Source organism: Fusarium verticillioides, chromosome 1 (genome assembly GCF_000149555.1).
Source record: "Fusarium verticillioides 7600 chromosome 1, whole genome shotgun sequence".
Lineage (NCBI taxonomy): Eukaryota > Fungi > Ascomycota > Sordariomycetes > Hypocreales > Nectriaceae > Fusarium > Fusarium verticillioides.
In genome coordinates, this window is record NC_031675.1 from 5,486,000 (window position 1) to 5,501,860 (window position 15,861).

The 15,861-nt window shown below is 46.6% G+C and overlaps 8 protein-coding genes across 8 annotated transcripts in view; 4 read left to right on the forward strand and 4 right to left on the reverse strand.

Annotated features, from left to right (window-relative positions):
• FVEG_00279 (hypothetical protein) overlaps positions 1-1,258 on the reverse strand; it is a gene marked incomplete at both ends in the record, with an annotated part of 2,667 nt that extends 1,409 nt beyond the window's left edge. The window contains one exon of the mRNA XM_018886712.1: positions 21-1,258. Within this exon, the coding sequence (XP_018742320.1) occupies positions 21-1,258 (1,238 nt within the window). The remainder of the gene's footprint in view (positions 1-20) is intronic.
• Positions 1,259-1,858: 600 nt separating this feature from the next.
• FVEG_00277 (hypothetical protein) lies at positions 1,859-3,708 on the reverse strand (the record flags this gene model as incomplete). Its single annotated transcript, XM_018886711.1, has 7 exons — positions 1,859-2,736; positions 2,792-2,935; positions 2,984-3,139; positions 3,198-3,257; positions 3,315-3,359; positions 3,418-3,558; positions 3,618-3,708. 7 exons carry the CDS (start codon positions 3,706-3,708, stop codon positions 1,859-1,861), a joined length of 1,515 nt encoding a protein of 504 aa, XP_018742319.1.
• A 1,479-nt stretch (positions 3,709-5,187) lies between these two features.
• FVEG_14624 (hypothetical protein) lies at positions 5,188-5,625 on the forward strand (the record flags this gene model as incomplete). The annotated part of the gene is made up of 1 exon (XM_018903556.1): positions 5,188-5,625. One exon carries the CDS (start codon positions 5,188-5,190, stop codon positions 5,623-5,625), a length of 438 nt encoding a protein of 145 aa, XP_018742318.1.
• A 951-nt stretch (positions 5,626-6,576) lies between these two features.
• FVEG_00276 (hypothetical protein) lies at positions 6,577-7,407 on the forward strand (the record flags this gene model as incomplete). Its single annotated transcript, XM_018886710.1, has 1 exon — positions 6,577-7,407. One exon carries the CDS (start codon positions 6,577-6,579, stop codon positions 7,405-7,407), a length of 831 nt encoding a protein of 276 aa, XP_018742317.1.
• Positions 7,408-8,362: 955 nt separating this feature from the next.
• FVEG_00275 (hypothetical protein) lies at positions 8,363-9,646 on the reverse strand (the record flags this gene model as incomplete). Its single annotated transcript, XM_018886709.1, has 4 exons — positions 8,363-8,512; positions 8,566-8,962; positions 9,079-9,293; positions 9,347-9,646. The coding sequence occupies 4 exons, from the start codon at positions 9,644-9,646 to the stop codon at positions 8,363-8,365; spliced, it is 1,062 nt and encodes a 353-aa protein (XP_018742316.1).
• Positions 9,647-10,052: 406 nt separating this feature from the next.
• On the reverse strand, positions 10,053-10,793 carry FVEG_00274 (hypothetical protein; the record flags this gene model as incomplete). Its single annotated transcript, XM_018886708.1, has 3 exons — positions 10,053-10,364; positions 10,568-10,590; positions 10,736-10,793. The coding sequence occupies 3 exons, from the start codon at positions 10,791-10,793 to the stop codon at positions 10,053-10,055; spliced, it is 393 nt and encodes a 130-aa protein (XP_018742315.1).
• Positions 10,794-11,314: 521 nt separating this feature from the next.
• Positions 11,315-12,271, forward strand: FVEG_00273 (hypothetical protein; the record flags this gene model as incomplete). The annotated part of the gene is made up of 2 exons (XM_018886707.1): positions 11,315-11,498; positions 11,556-12,271. The coding sequence occupies 2 exons, from the start codon at positions 11,315-11,317 to the stop codon at positions 12,269-12,271; spliced, it is 900 nt and encodes a 299-aa protein (XP_018742314.1).
• Positions 12,272-12,761: 490 nt separating this feature from the next.
• Positions 12,762-14,257, forward strand: FVEG_00272 (hypothetical protein; the record flags this gene model as incomplete). Its single annotated transcript, XM_018886706.1, has 4 exons — positions 12,762-13,502; positions 13,567-13,592; positions 13,652-13,740; positions 13,803-14,257. 4 exons carry the CDS (start codon positions 12,762-12,764, stop codon positions 14,255-14,257), a joined length of 1,311 nt encoding a protein of 436 aa, XP_018742313.1.
• Between the last annotated feature and the right edge of the window lie 1,604 nt (positions 14,258-15,861).

Genomic DNA, 15,861 nt, shown 5'->3' on the forward strand with positions numbered 1-15,861 from the left:
CATAAGGCCCATGAACGAACATTTCCTGATGTTCTCCAAGCGTAGCAGTGTAGTAAAACGCCTCGTCACAATCCTGGCACTTGAATGGCGGTGGAGGAAGTTCTGCATCGAGCTTCTCGCCGGATGTCTTGCCTGTTGTTTCAACGAGATCCGGGACGGATTCTTTGTCGCTCTCCTCGTTGCCCTCATTGCTCTCTTCATCGTTCTCCTCGTCACTCTCCTCATTATTCTCCTCGTCGCTATCCTCAGCTTCATTCTCATTGCTCTCATCGTAGTCCTCTCCATCGCTCTCCTCCTCGCTCTCCTCGCTATCCTCGTAGTCCTCCTCGTAGTCTTCCTCCTCATCAGTCTGCCCATCGCTATCCCATGAATTAGGTGAATTAAAACGATAAGTGGTTCTCATATGCTCATCAAGCTCATCATAGGAGTAAAACGTCTTCGGGCAAAAGTCGCACTTGTATATAACAACAGGCCCATCGTCCGACCAAAGATTATGGCGTATAACATGCTGTTCAAGTAGATCGAAATGGTGAAAGGTCGAATTGCAGAAATCACACTTGAATCGTTGTAGCGAAGGTTTAGAGGTCTTTTCTTTCTGTCTCATGCTTTGTATCCCTGCAGGCTCTGTCGTTCTGTCTGTATGCCCGCTGCGGCGTTTATTCTCTTCAAGTGCAGTTTTGGTAGGAAAGACTTTCTTGCAATACGTACATACTTGATTATGCGTGTTTCTGTGATGTTGCTGAAGTGTACTGCCATCAACGAAAGATTTTCTGCACAATTTGCAATTAATCCTTCCCTCCTGTCGCTTCGAATTATGATTTGCTTCCGTATGTTGGTCAAGTCCGAATTGTCCATTGAAGGTCTTGCCGCAAACAGGACAGCTAAAAACAGTCGGCACAGAATCTTGATCTTGATCCTCCTGCTTCAGATCCTCTTGTTGGATAGGGACATCACTGTCCACAGCTGGGTTTTGTGATGAGGGGCTTGGCTTTGCGTCTTCAGCGGGTTTAACAGAAGCCGGAACCTTCGAGGCATGCTTGGTCCACATATGCTTCCGCAGCCAATACTCTTTATTGAAAGACCGAGTACACATTGTGCATCTGAGTCGCTTTGGCACTTCTTCGCCAGGATCCGATGTGAAGGCATGCTTGGCCTGTTCAAGATGTTGTCTAAGCGAATTCTTGTGGGGAAAGGACTTGTTGCAGATATTGCAAGTAGGTAATTTGGCTTCAGGCTGTTCGACACTATCCTCAGGCATGGCTTGAGATTTTGACATACTTGGTCTGTTTGGTGTTTGGAAAGTCAAGAAACGAGATGACGCCGTGCTTTTAAGGGGCTTGATTGCAAAAGCAAATAATGGAATCGGATGAGATAAGAGCGTAAGATGTGATCGGCCCCCCCCGTTGACATTGGATTGGCATGACGACAGAAACTCTAAATCTGCACTATATCTGAGCCTTTGGGAATTATATTGGAAGTCATTGGCACAAACTCATGACTTATGATTATAATCTGTCAAGCCCTTGATCTCTATCAGAAGTAGCTGTGTACATGACGTTACCATTACTTCCTCCAGCTTATGTTAAGATGGTAACCATCGTTACGATGGTGACCGCTCAGCCTCAGGGTAGTTTGCCGGGCCGTTATGAACTCTGACTACCTTAGATAAATAAATAAATGGTTTATTGTATATTGCAATTTGTTTATTATTCATTATGGGCTCTGTTGGCTTGGAGATTCTAACAATTCATGCTTCAGCGCGAACACTGGTCGAGTAATCGTAAATCTTGAACAGTATTCTGCTAGCTATATGAGAATCACTAAGACCAAGCTACCTTATAACAATAGGACCATGATGTCACAGCATCACAGCTAGACGTATTAAGCCAACACCTAACCGTCTTTCAACCCAGTTCTTAGCCCTGACCCGTGTACCTTGCTTCAAATTCGAGTCTCGTATCTCTTCATTCTCAACTGAGACTTCAGCATCAATCTCCTCTTCTCGTATCTGGTTCAGACCACAGCATTCTGGGTGACTAGCTGCCGCCACAGGAAGTCCCAAGAGCCTCGCTTCCAGAAACCCAACCTTTGCCTCCTGAATGACATCCGCAGCCACAACTTCCTGCTCCCCTGTCGCTCTTCTCTTCCAGAAAAACACCTGGTTTGGATCCATAGGCTGAACACCAAGATACCCAGGCACCGCATCGGTAAAGCCACATTCTTGTCTTCCACGAGCGCCGATATGTATCTGAGCATGAGCCGAAGCAGTTTCATTCTGAATGGATTCCTCCGTGCTAGAGTCAGTGCAATCGGCATCACAGGAGTTGAGAACCATTCCTGGGTTCCGATCTTTTCTACCCATGATGACTAGCCTGCCGACTCCAGCCCCAAGGATAGATCCACTCGGGCAGCACCAGGCATGTTTCATCATGGCTTCGTGGGTGGTGTCGTGGGTATGTAGTTGAGAGATCCTCTCATTCTGGCCTTCAGTAGTGCAGCTTGGGAAGCGTCTTCTGAGTTTATCTTCATCGAATGAAACACCCAGGTGGGAAGATAGTTGTTGAACCATCCAAGCGAGAGGGGCATGTACAAGGCCTTCCTGTTGTCCAAGCTTACCCATGTTACCATGATCGCCTAGGAAGAAAACCTGGTGGACGTTGTGTCCACACATGTAAGTTGGACTATAAGGACTTCTGGTTTCGTGAAGGGCCAGGGCATGGAAGGAATATTTCACATCTGTATCAAGCATCAGCTACTATTCCGCATCAAGTCAGAGTATGTGAGTACTTACTATTTGGAACATGGTCTATGACCTTGGTTTTATACTTACTTCGGTGAAGATAGGATAGCGGCTTTGCAATACCAAATAGTGGGATACCCAGCGAACCAACTGTATCAAAACAACACAAGCCGTCGATTTGTATGTCATCCCAGACTTCTACTTGTTAACAATTGTTATCAACAGAATGACTCTAATACTTACAGCGGTAATTGTGTCGAAGCTCATCCTTATTAGCTTCGGCAAGATACGGGTCTTTCTTACACACGTCATACAAGCGCTTGAAGAACTCCGTGTCGCCATCGCGAACCAGGCCTAAGCAGCCAATTATCATCGCTAGATAGCGAGCAGCCCATGCACCTAAATTTGATTATTAGCCATCATCTAAGCACAGGTAAAAAGAAAATCCCGCACTTACCTCGAGAGTAGCCACAGAAGATGATCCTATCACCCTTGTTGTAATCGTCGGCGATATTCCCTAGATACTGTGAGCTTTTCCCATGGACTAATCGAAGGCTCAAGCTAGGGAGCTTACTATAGGCGGTGACGACATTCCGACGCGTACCCCAACCACCAAGACCTTCAACAAGTCAATAAGAATATGAAAGAGCAAGAGGCAACATGGTATTAAAACATACCTCCAAGAATCTTGTCTGTCAAACCATCAGTGCCTACTCCGTTGACCCGAATCTTCCGAATGTGCTCGCTCTTGGAGATGAGATCGGGCAGGCTGGATACTACTGTCTCCTTTGAGCTTTTGACGCTGCCATGCCACGTCCCTGTTCAGAGTTAGTCATTATTATGCTTTTGGGAGCCTTAGTTGAGACAATTTCCATACCATCAAACGCAACGAATAGAAGTTTGGGCGAGCTTTGTTTCTCCTTTCGCTGGCGGGCCTGTTGTCCAGGAAGATGGGAGTGAATCGCCATTATAAAGGAACAGATATAGTTTGGTATAAATGAGAGTTTAACGGCTGTTGCTTATGAAACAAATAGAGTGTATTGAATAAGTGGCAGGAAGACAATGGGGTTGAGATACTGATTACAATAGAAAAGCCGGACCGCATGCAGATAAAGTACGGCTTAAATAAACCAAAACTTAAATCAGGCTGTGTAAGACATCCCCCTTTTCGCCACTCTCTCAGTTTATTTTACAATGTTGATGGCGGTGCAAGTCATAACGGGCTCCCTCTGCCCAAGCTCAAGTCCGACAGCCTTATTAGAAGTCCACCAACACAGTTGAAATGCACTTCTGCCTGTCCAGTCAATAAGTATGACATAAATGGGAAAGCCTCTTGGGGGCTGCTATATAAACTGTGGTAGATATTTGGGGGCCACGTCTCTACTTGGAGATTGGTACATACTTAACTATATGTGTATGATTGGTACAGTACTGTCAGCTGAAATACACACACTACTGATTTGAGGCTGTGGGACCCTTCTGGTCCAAAAGTGCGAACACAATATGTCGATAGCGTGTCTTAGCGGCATTTCATCCAGTACAGCGTCTCGTGTTCATTTCACGGATCTGTTGTCACCGGAAGACGCTGAGGCTATGCACGATTTTGACGATCAATGTACTCTACGTACTTGATAATCAGGAACGAGGTTTTATGCATACTCCTTAGTTCACCTCAAGGTCACTTAGCACTCTAAAGTAGGCTGAGCGTTCGCTGACCATCTTAGAGCAGCACTGCCTCATCGACCGACAAAGTGTGGGAAGATGAAGGATATGCATTTTAAATCAACCCTTTACCACTTTGCCTACGAGTCATATTTATGCCTTCATTCAATTTCATCATCGTCATCCTCCTGTGAGTTCCTGATATAATCCGTGCCATGTTCAAATATTGCTGTGTCTCGTCGAAACGGACATTGAGCACTGCAATGAGCTCTTAATGATGAGACAAGCTAGGATAGCTCTACCTCCAAGAACCATTTAGCCTGGGACGAGGCACTATGCATAGACTTTGGATCATTTTTCTCACCGTAAGCATATCCTGAATGTTTGCCAACCATCCGTGACCAGCCACGCCTCACGTGAATGGCATGCATCTTCAATTGAACTTTAAACAGCTTGAGGCACATGACTACAAATACACTTCATCTCCGCGTGCGTCCAGAAATTACCTGAGCGCTATAACTGTCACCGAGTTGAGAGGGAACACAAATACACGCAACGACATGTAAGAAAGTAGCATTCATGTGTCCTTCATTCCGACTTGCGGCAGAGGTACAAACTAAGAATAAAGCTTTAAAGTGATTGGCCAACAGATGCTGAGACCAGATCCGGGCATTGTTGCTTCACTCAAGTGGCTGGGGTCGCTGCTAATAACCGACCAGACTCACCGGAGATTAAGCCCTTCCCCCCAAAAATCCAGGTACAGGTTCATTTATTCCCAAATGATCATGCATCAATTGTTTGACATAGGTTACCTCAATTACAAGCCTGGTTCATCAGTAGCAGACTTCACCATCTCCAAACAAACCTTCCTCACTTCCCGCCCAGAAGTCTCTTTTGGATACATCGCATCCAGTTCCCTGGTCTTGGACGCAACAGCCACCTCAGAGCATCATATTCTCCTTTTAAAGCGGGCTGAAACTGACGACAGTGTTGGCAAGTGGGAGCCTACAGGTGGTGCTTGCGATAACTGCGATAAGGGCATCTTAAGTGCTGCCGCACGTGAGCTGCATAAAGAAGCAGGTCTCGATGCGAAATGGATCGGTAGCCCTGTCAACAAACACCATTTCTTCACTCTTAACAACGGGAAAAGAGTCTGCCAGTACAACTTTCCGGTTCGCGTAGATATGAGCAACCAAGCAAGCAGTGAAGCTATCCCCGGATGAGCCTCAGCGCTTCATCTAGGCTACTAAGGACAAGGTGAAGTCGAGGAAAGTAGGCGATATTGATATCAAGTTAACCAGAGATGAAGTTCAGCGAACAGTGTTGGCAGCATTCCATCACGCAAGCAACATCCACGTATAATACCAAAATCTTTTAAAAGAACTTACATGTCTTCTAAACTTCTCTCCTTAACATCACCTTCAGCGAGAATCTCTATCGCCTGCCTCTTCATCCACTCATTAACAAGGCCTTAGCAGCTTGCGGGGTAAAGACTCTTAGGAGCCCTGGACAATAATAGACAAAGAACCAACATTTTCAATGCCAGAACACAGCGCTCACCCACTGGCTAGCACCGCGAGCGTGTCTTAGAGGAACCGAGTTTATATCCATAAAACAATACAACAGATATCCGGCGTACGTGTATCTTGCCTATCAAATCCCGTAAGTTCCAATACATGATAGTGCTTCTAAGTTAGCACAAGTGTTCGCCCACCTGACACAGGTGTTAGTTCTTGTATGTGTTGTTTAGTTACCAAGATGTAACCGCCTTGCTACTGTAAGCGCTTGTACTATCTCTAGCCGCCGTTCAACCTCATTGGGATGCATATGATGACTGAAGCAACCAACCATGCAACGTAAAAGCCAACCAGAACATTTGTATAGAAATCTCATTTTCAGCTTATTTCTAAAATTCGCTATATGCAGGTTGCTGACGGGTCTGAGGACAAGTACCAGGCCTTTTATTTCTACACTGTTCAGAAGTGTAAAAAGCCCCCTTGCTCTAAAGAAGACTATGACTTGTGCCTTTTAAGATTTGCTCTTATATTAGTTCAACCCGCAGGGCAGGCGAAGCGTTCGCATTCCCCTCCACCTTAACTTTGTTTAATGCCTGTCAGAAATATCTTACCGAAAACATAATTCTCTTCTTACCTGTATTTGGCTCTCGTCCAACCATGAGCGGCTTTCAACTCACTTCAATGGACGTGAGAGATCTGGATGAGTATGTTCCTTTGACTGTTAATCACGGAGCGTATATCCAGAAGGTCGAAGGATGCCTGGAACTGTACAGTGATCCCGAAAAGCAAGCCTCGTATCACAAGGTCGCACACATGGTCAGGGAGAAGTGCCAAGACTTACTAGAAGAGACTGGCCCAAAAGGTGTGGTGACTTGCAGAGCCAAAACATATGAATCGTTGAAAGTGAAGCTCAGAAGTATGGAGCATCATACTGATTTCACGTCTTGGGCACTCCACAACGATATCTTCCAACACCACGAAATGGGAGATCTGGCTGCTGTCCGTATCGGAATATACCTACCTCAAGATGTCATCAAAATGGCGAGGGACTGTCAGCAACGGTTCAAGATTGCCCATCTTTTTGGCACTGTTGGCAGTGGCAGAGACGCTACCCGAGGAGACAAGATGAGCCTAGACAGCCATGCAAGGGGGTCCTGGCGGTCAAAAGATCAGCACGGCTCTGATGATTACTGGCAACATTCTGGCTACAGATCCTGGCAGATGGTGATTGATTGGGTGGCAGGGCTTCGGGCCGAACTACAAATTGGAACAGTGGTTTTGCAAGCTTGGGCTGAAGTTCAGCACAACGTCATCTACAAAAAGCCCGACAATATGATGCCAACTCCAACCATGAAACGAATGATCGATGCTACCAACGGCCTGGCAATGACTACAGAAATCATTCTTAGCGAGCTGGAACAAAGCATCGAGAGCGCAAAGCAGAAGGAACAGCTTCACCGCTTCACAGAGGAGCGATTTGAGAGCTGAATGTTGTAACTTATGGTTTGGAGTTTCGTATAAGTGCTAGATACCTCAGGCCTGGGTTCAGCACTGGAATGCGAATGCAACTTCGGTTCAAAAGATTGTCGACGATTGCAAAGCAACCAAACGACGGTCAGGCTTCGTTCCTATCCCTACTGTGATGCGAACTTGACAGAGGATAGTCAACAAGAACAAACTGTTGTAAAGCAATGCTTCAAGTGACACAAAGGGTGATGCAACGTATTTGGTATCATGTAAGATTGTTAGCAGCCTTGGCATACGGAGGGAACTTGAGACGCGGGAGAGCCAAGTTTCTCCCAGGACTTAGATCTGTTAGTAGCAATTGAGACCTCTGGCTGAGAGTTCATATTAGCATAGAGAACTTGTGTTTCAGAACTCTGTACGTCAGTAGCTAGCTTGGAGTCGCTTTACTCTATCCAGTTATTTTAGTCTCATGTGGGTTGACTTATTCTCTGAGCCAATATGACGAAATTGTCTGGACACAAAGCACACTGATAAGATGGGAAAGAGATACGCCTCCCCAGAGAATAGGCTTGAAGTCTGGTCAAACATATCGGTCCCCGAACTCATAAATCAACGGAGGATAAGACCAAGAACTAACTTATGTAGCAAGGCGTATTTTATGTTCTGTTTATTTAACATGAATGATGCACCAAACCTTAGACCTCCATATGCTCTAAATCCTCCCCTAATGTAACGCTTCACTTCGCATCATTACCTTCCAATCTGTTTACTTGACCCTCCTATGACTTGCGGATCAAAAAGCTTGTGATCAGCGACCGAGTCCTAATATTCTCAGGCTTAGGTACAGGGATTAGTTTGGGCGAATATGGCGCAAATATCACAGGTCGTGTAGTTGGTGTAACTCTTCTCACCGGGATAATTTCTGTTTCCATGGGGACTCTTCCTGCCACTACTGGGGCTTTGCGCCTTTCCATATTTACCGGTATAGTTGTTTGGATGCTCGTTGGAGGCTGGGGATTGGCTCTGGTTTTACTGGTAGTGGATGTACAATAGATGGTTCGATAATAGAGGGTTCGACAACAGGGGACTTGATGACACAGGGCTCGACTTTATGGGTCTCACGGTGCTATGAAACGAATTAGCAAACGTTGGCAGTAGCATAAAGTTCAGAGTACTCACCTGTTTGAGTTCCGCAATCGACACGAAGAACCGGTAACAAACAGTACACCTATTGTGAGCCTTCGCATCGTGCTTTTTCTTGAGCTCAGCGGTCTCAAACATCTGCCCACAAGGACCACACACCATGTGGTCAAGCCACAGGTGGCCACACAGCTCCTTTTCCGTTCCCAAACGTACTTTTGGATCACAAAAGTCACAGAAAAACGTCCCAGGCTTTCCAGAAGTGCCAGAGATGGATATGATGTGCTTCTGCTTCTTGGCTGGGTTGGCAAAGTATGTCTCACAAGCACAACAGTATGTGTTGTCATGTTTCTCTCTCCGATGCATGCCAAGCGCAACTTCTTGGTCGAATTTCTTTCGGCAGACATTGCACTGGAAAGTAGAGGCTTTTTCTCCGCTATGGATTGTTTGAGAGCGACGAGGAAGTCCATCCAGCCTGTTTCTTCGATCCAGTTTCGTAAAGTGCATTTTCTCATTTCGAAATGTTTCAGGAGGACGGCTATGCGAACGAACTTCTTGTCACAGGTAGAGCATTGCAGGTTGATATTCCGAGTTGACGATCGGTGGAATTGCGCAGAGTGAGCTGCTGCAACGCTGCGGACAAGCGGGCCGGTGCAACTTGATTCGCATCCACCGAACTCAAGATGATCCATCATTGCTGAATAACATTTGAATCTTTTCTCACAGCCGACGCAGCAAATCGGGGTGTCAGCGTGGCCAGCTTTGTGCTAAAGAGATGGGTCAGATCAGAAAGACTACCAGCCCAAGAGAATGAACTCACTTGGAGTAGCTCTGACTCTGTCGGGAAACTTTCATCGCATGCGTGGCAGAGGTTGCCGTAATGCCATTTGGAGTAGTGTCGCTCCTTTTCCGCATCACTTTGGAAATATCTGCAGCATTCGCTGCAGAAGGGATAAGAGGTCATGTTTGGTTTTGAAGTTGAGAGATGATGACGATGATCTTGGATAACTTTGGGAGACTCGCGCCCTTTCTTGACGCGCGCGTCGACGATGATGCAATCATCATCAGAAGATGAAACCTCTCCCTCTTCGAGCTTGGGGCGCTTCCGTGCATGCCCCATGATGGCAGTAGGTGATGGAGTTGTAGTCTCAGTCGTTTTGGCAGGCGTTGTTTGAGTGTAACGGAGAGAAGATGGAGTTTTCGTGGAGATCAGCGATGTTTTTGTGAGCGTTGCAAATAAATGGAGGTTGCTTTTTCTGTCGGGGATGTTTGTGATGGTAGTCTGGTTGGGTTGGGTGCTCCTGCCTTGCACAATACGATTGTCAACAGGAAAATCAACCGATACCTCAGGCAACATTTATCAGACCGCGCTTCCCTAAACCCCGCAGAGATCTCTATGCATTCTTTATTGGCGTCAGAGTTTAGGCAATGCATTAGGAGACCCGCGATTGTAGAAGTTGGGCCAAGATCATCAAAAGCGCTCGGAATTTAAGTTTCTTTTCCAATTGCTATCGTTTCCAACTATCCTAGCTAACCCCTTTCCCAGCTCTTCTCGGTGGATATGTCTCAAATACAACCGATGCTTGAGCTGTCGCACACTTTATCCGAGGGCCCTGGGTTTCCACACAAGGTTTGACCTCCTTTGGAGAAGCAGTTCTCTCCACAGGAGTTTCTGGGCTTGCCTCCGATCTAACTTGGGTAACGGCGGTCGGAATAGAAGGAACCGTTGGAGGAGAAGTGATCGTTGGAAACTCTTTCTTCACAGGTACAGCCGGAACCGTCGGCAAGGCTGGTTTGACCGGAGTAAGAAGGTTGACCCCATGAAGCTCTTTGTAGGGCTGCGAATTATGTTAGAAGGTTCAAATTGAAGAAAAGAATACTCACATTGCATAGGTCGTTCGGACACATGAAGAACTGAAAACGGTCAGGGCATCTATGATGAGCTATAGCCCCGTGAACCAACCGTTCCTGCTTATTGCCAAAGTTCAGTCCACAAGGCTTGCGCTTGTTGTAGCAGTGCTATATATATCAAGTTACCTACTATAAGCTTTAATTGTACCTTTACTTGAATTTTAATAGTTAATAAAGTATTTATAGATCTCTTAATTTATGTTAAGGTATATATTTTCTATTTAAATAAAGTAAGAGAACTTATTTACCAGCCGAAGTGCCAATATGGCGTGACTGGCTTGTCATCACCCGACCTTACCTACTGTAACACGGTCTAGGTACCGGCGATTACTGAATTGGGCTGGAATGGCCCCCATGTGAGGTTAATTAATAAGAGGCACAGTCTCAATAGCCTAGGTATTCACCCGTCTTGGCTTCATCGCCATATCTAGAGAGCGACAGGCCGTGTTTTGACACAATTTGGCCTACTGTGTTGCACCTATTCCACCCTTTCATGGTGCCGATATTGAACATAAACTTGCACGTAAACTTTGGCCCTTATGAGGAGCCTATAGGAACAATTTACGGTCTACAATTCAGGCTAGGTGCCTAAGAAGGTTGATTATACGAATGATGCCTGCAGGACAGGAGTTCTATCGATCAACATCCTTGCTGGATATTTTATAATTTCCGCCGAAGCAGCAGAAAACCAAGGGCATGATGAGCTACGTTTCACCAGGTTCGTACATAATCCCGTTATCTGCGTATTTTGCGCCTCAGAAAGGGAGTTGAGTATAAAATGGTCCATTGATCCTGCTCAAAGACTTGGATTTGAGTACGCTTCCTCATCGCGGCCTGTCTTCTCTCTTCCGTCTTGACGTGTCAAAAAACCACTGACATGCGATTCAATTGCCTCCTTCCCGCCTTGATGGCGTCTACTCTGGCGTTTGCCTTGCCTGATACTGATGAAAGTTTTCTTGATCATCTTGATGATGGCACAGTCCATGTTTTCAAGCGGGATGTTACCATCAGTTCCCGAGATATTGAGTTAGCGAAGCGAGATGGCGTTGACCCGAATCAGAGTACATCAATCTTGAAATTCCTCACTCATTAGTACAGACAGATCTAACATCTAGTAGTGTATCGTCACTCCATGATCAAGCGCGACGATGGAGACCACGTCACTATCTGGGTGGACAACTCCTATGACGAGTCTGAGCCGTCCGAACCAGATATCGATGATTCGGATGTCTGGCTCGCAAAACGTCAGAAGCACCGCGTCATCAATAACTCTTGGAAGACTGTGGGAGGAAGCAAGTGGTGTAGACTCAGTCGGGCTACCTATGTAGGCAACACTGGGCCAGGCGCCCCTACCACTGGGGGCCCCAATGCCGTTATCAACTGGAGCAAAAGCTGTAAGGGTAATTGGCGGGTCGACAACAGATCGCAGAGAGACCTTGTTGTTGCCGGGAGCAATGGCGGAGCCAATATGCGCTTCAAGGTTGCGGGGAAAAGAGATATCGCCCTCAATGTTGATGGTCGAATCGGGTGCAAGGACGTTGGGATACTTACCGAAACATCTCGGGACCGATTCCAGAAGCAGTTCAGCGGAAAATGGAGGGTACGTGCCCGTGGCGACGTCAATTGCGAGGTGGGTAGCAGTGCCTGCGGCAGCAAGGGCGTGTGCTTCCCGACCACTGGGTCTCAAGACATCTACTGGTGGCTGGACAACTATGGAGGAACTGTTCAGATTGTAGGCTACTTGCTCTCCCGGAATCCGACGTGGCCTCTTACAGGACTTATCCAGCGGCGTAGCTGCGGACAGTATATGGTGTCGAATGACTACTATAACTGATTCTGCCAAAATTTCCCTTCTCCGAGGTGACTTCTTCTCCATGAGTCAGGTAAAGAGAAGGAGGAGATAAATTAAGCACACTATTATATACAATCTTGCCAGGCATCTCATATCCTCGCGAGCTCAGTGATAGGTCTGGAACGTAGTCTCTTAGCCGTAGCATGAGAGCGGAGCTAAACCCAGGTAACGATGCCTGATGAGGAGTCCATTGCCCCATAGATTTGGCTAATGGCCGCAGCATACCTAGGTAGGAAGTACTGGGCATATTTGCGCCAAGATAGGCCGGCTAAATAGGTACCTGACTCGAGAAGCCTTGCCTTGCATGTATCCTAGTCGTGAGTGGCCACTTAGATCTCGCTGGTCGCGCAATCCAAGATACCAGAGTTAGATTACATTATTTCTTCCCTTTTTATTTACGGCTGGGCATCTCGAGTGTCCTTACTTTCCACTAGAACAAACGGTCGACACGACGTCACATCCAACTCCAACAATGTGGCTCATAGTTTGCCTCCTTACATGGGGCTCACTCTCCGGCCCGGCTGTGGGCTGTGACGACGAGATTCTCATCTCCGACTCGGAAACTTGGAACCAATGTCTTGCCATTCTCACATCCGACATGTTCAGCCCAGTCCAGACTGGCCTTCAGAGCCAGCGAATCGAATGTAAAAGTTTGCGACCCAAGATAGTCGCCAAGTCCGCCACTTCTACTCCCCAGACTCCTTGTGTCTTCTCTCATCCCTCATTTCGCAATGGTCGTGGCCTTGTTCTCGTCACTACCCCGGAAGTGGCGTCTAACCTATTGAGCCAGGGCGCATTAGATGAGAGGGACCAATACGACCCCTATGGCTCATCATCTCCGGGGGATTTCGTGCCAGGTCCTGTATTGGAACCCGAATCCGGTATCCCGGCGTACGAAGTACGAAGCTTGCCAGGAAGTGGCAAGGGCGTTATTGCTCTTCGTCATATCAAACAAGACGAAATCTTCCTACTAGATCATCCCACTATCCTCATTGCATGGAATTTGATCGGGCTGTTTTGGGATAAGACTCAGGAATCATTTCTCGAAAGTGCACTGATCCGTCTACCCAAGGACGCCAAAAGAAGAGTACTCGGACTGTCAAGGACTAACCGAGTTCCGGGTCTGCCACTCTGCGATCTATTCAAAACCAACGTTTGTGGCTTCGTGCTGGGGGATGGAACTCCTCACATTGGTTTATTTACTGAGTTCGCGGTAAGCCGTTTTTAGTGATTGTGATACCAGAATGTCATTTGATACTGACGACGGAGACTTAAAGAGAATCAACCATGCTTGTGTTCCAAAGTGAGACTGTGCCTTGGTCTGGTTTTGGTAACTATCATACACTAACCCGTAGCACCCAGTGCTTTCTACAGGGTTTCTCCACGTCATTTAAGGATGGAGGTCGTCGCTTTCCGCGATATTGAGCCAGGGGAAGAAATTTATATTAACTGTGAGTCACTCTGAAACAACCAAACTCAGTGTTACACAGTATAGACTGATAATGGCCAACAGATGCTCATAGCGCCATGCCATCCACAGAGCGTCACCAATACCTAGAGTCCGATTATGGATTTAACTGCAGGTGCTCCCTCTGCACCTCGCCGGAGTTGGAGCGAGCGACATCCGACCGGCACCGAAGGGAATTGGAGGCGCTGCGTGTTGATATTGATATGGCATTGAGGCAACGGCGGTGGACTGATGCCGCAAAACACGCCTCGGAAGCTGTTCTGAAGCTTTCTGAAGCTGAGATCCTGGCGCCAGGTATCCTTGATTACTCGCTGACGCCTCTCTACCTTGAGCACTACGAGGAGCTGGCAAGGATCTATCATAAGGTGGGAGATGTCTCCACGGCGAAGAGTTACGGAGACAAGGCCCTTCAGGCCATGTTACACCTCCGTGGTACTGATAGCTACGATGCTCACGAGCTGAGTAGATTTTTGAAGATGATTCGACAGGGCATGCAGTGAAGCGTCTACCATGCTGTGAGCATGAACATTTGTTCCTCCACCATGGCAAACGTGTGCAATTTGTTGCAGGGCGCGTAATGGCGGGGCTCGGTACTGCCCTTCCCGGGAACGAACATCCGGCCCCGCCCACGAACTTTCTATCAGCCATTGGATAAACTCGAGTCTACGGATAGATAGGCTGGACTCTTGGATATCAACTCATTCGGCAAAGGTTCGTCCCCCTGCACATATGATCAAGTATAAATCGTCCCGTAAATCTCAGCTATCCTGAATGAATTTCTATAGATAACATATGAATGAATCACAGCTTGAGAGCAATATGTAGCAGCTCTCACTCTCGAAACGCTGCAGAGAAGCGCTCATCAGACGCTGGTTATGAGGAGGCTTCCACAAGGGGTCTAGATCTAGGCAGATCTGCCTCAAAGGTGACTGATGCCATAGCTCTTGTGATATGACCCACTGCTACTAGTAAAGGGACTTCTTCATGGTCTTATTCTTTCTCCTTCACTATGACTACCACCAAACCCGTCTTGGCCTTACAAACTTGGCGATGCTGGAATGTTTGGTTAGCAACATCATAGAGCGACCAACAGAATATAATCGCCGCATGGAGATCTGAGAGGTATCTGTAAGGCTCGAAGCAAAAAGGACATGTCTTGTGATCAGCGTAATCATGCTCTGCCAACTCCTCCTTTGTTTTGAACACGAGTCCACACGGTCCGCAGGCCGTGTGGCTAACCCGAGCATGATTGTTGTAAGCCACTTCCGTCTCAAAGACCGCCTGGCAATAGTCGCGCACACATATTCTGCCTTGTATCCACGTCTCCTACAGAATATGTACCTGTCTGATCTCCCAATCATCCGCCTGCGTTCAACAGCTCCAGCAGAAAGTGTCCTGGTGCTTACTATGTAAGTGAGTAATGAGAGCATTAAACAAAAGACAGACACTTAGAGGACCGTCTACCTTTCCTGGCTTATAACGCGTATTTGCTTATTAAAAGCCTGGTAGTAGCGTCAAACTCGGTAGTGTCTCGGAAGGTTTTAGCAAACCCCTGAGACAGATGATCATTGCAGGAGTCGACGAAAGGGCTTATAGCAAGGTTAGTAGATGTGAGATTAGGCCCGTAAACAGGCCACGTAATTATCAATCATTAGGATAAATATTCAGATAAAGGTAAATAAGTTAGTTAAGTAAGATAGGTAATAACTTAAGTAAATAATTATATTTTATACATAAATTCTAACTTAGATTTTATAAACTTACCCAAACCTTTTAACCTATTTATTCACAACCTTTAACTTTAATTTTATTAACTATATTTATGCGTAACTGATTTACCCGCTCTAGCTTACAGTAGAGAGAAGATATCCTAGAATGGGAGATATCGAAGTTTGCACAGTATAATAATCGCTAGACAGACTTGCTGAAGTTCACTTGTAGATACCACGGGAGGGATTTGGTTATAGTCTATGCCTGGGCAGATCGTAGTTTACTGTGAAGATAATCACATCGGGCTCGACTACGCCAATGTCGAAGAGAGACCGTGACATACGCATACTATCACGGGATCAGATACTCTGAGATACGAGGTTTATTATTAAAT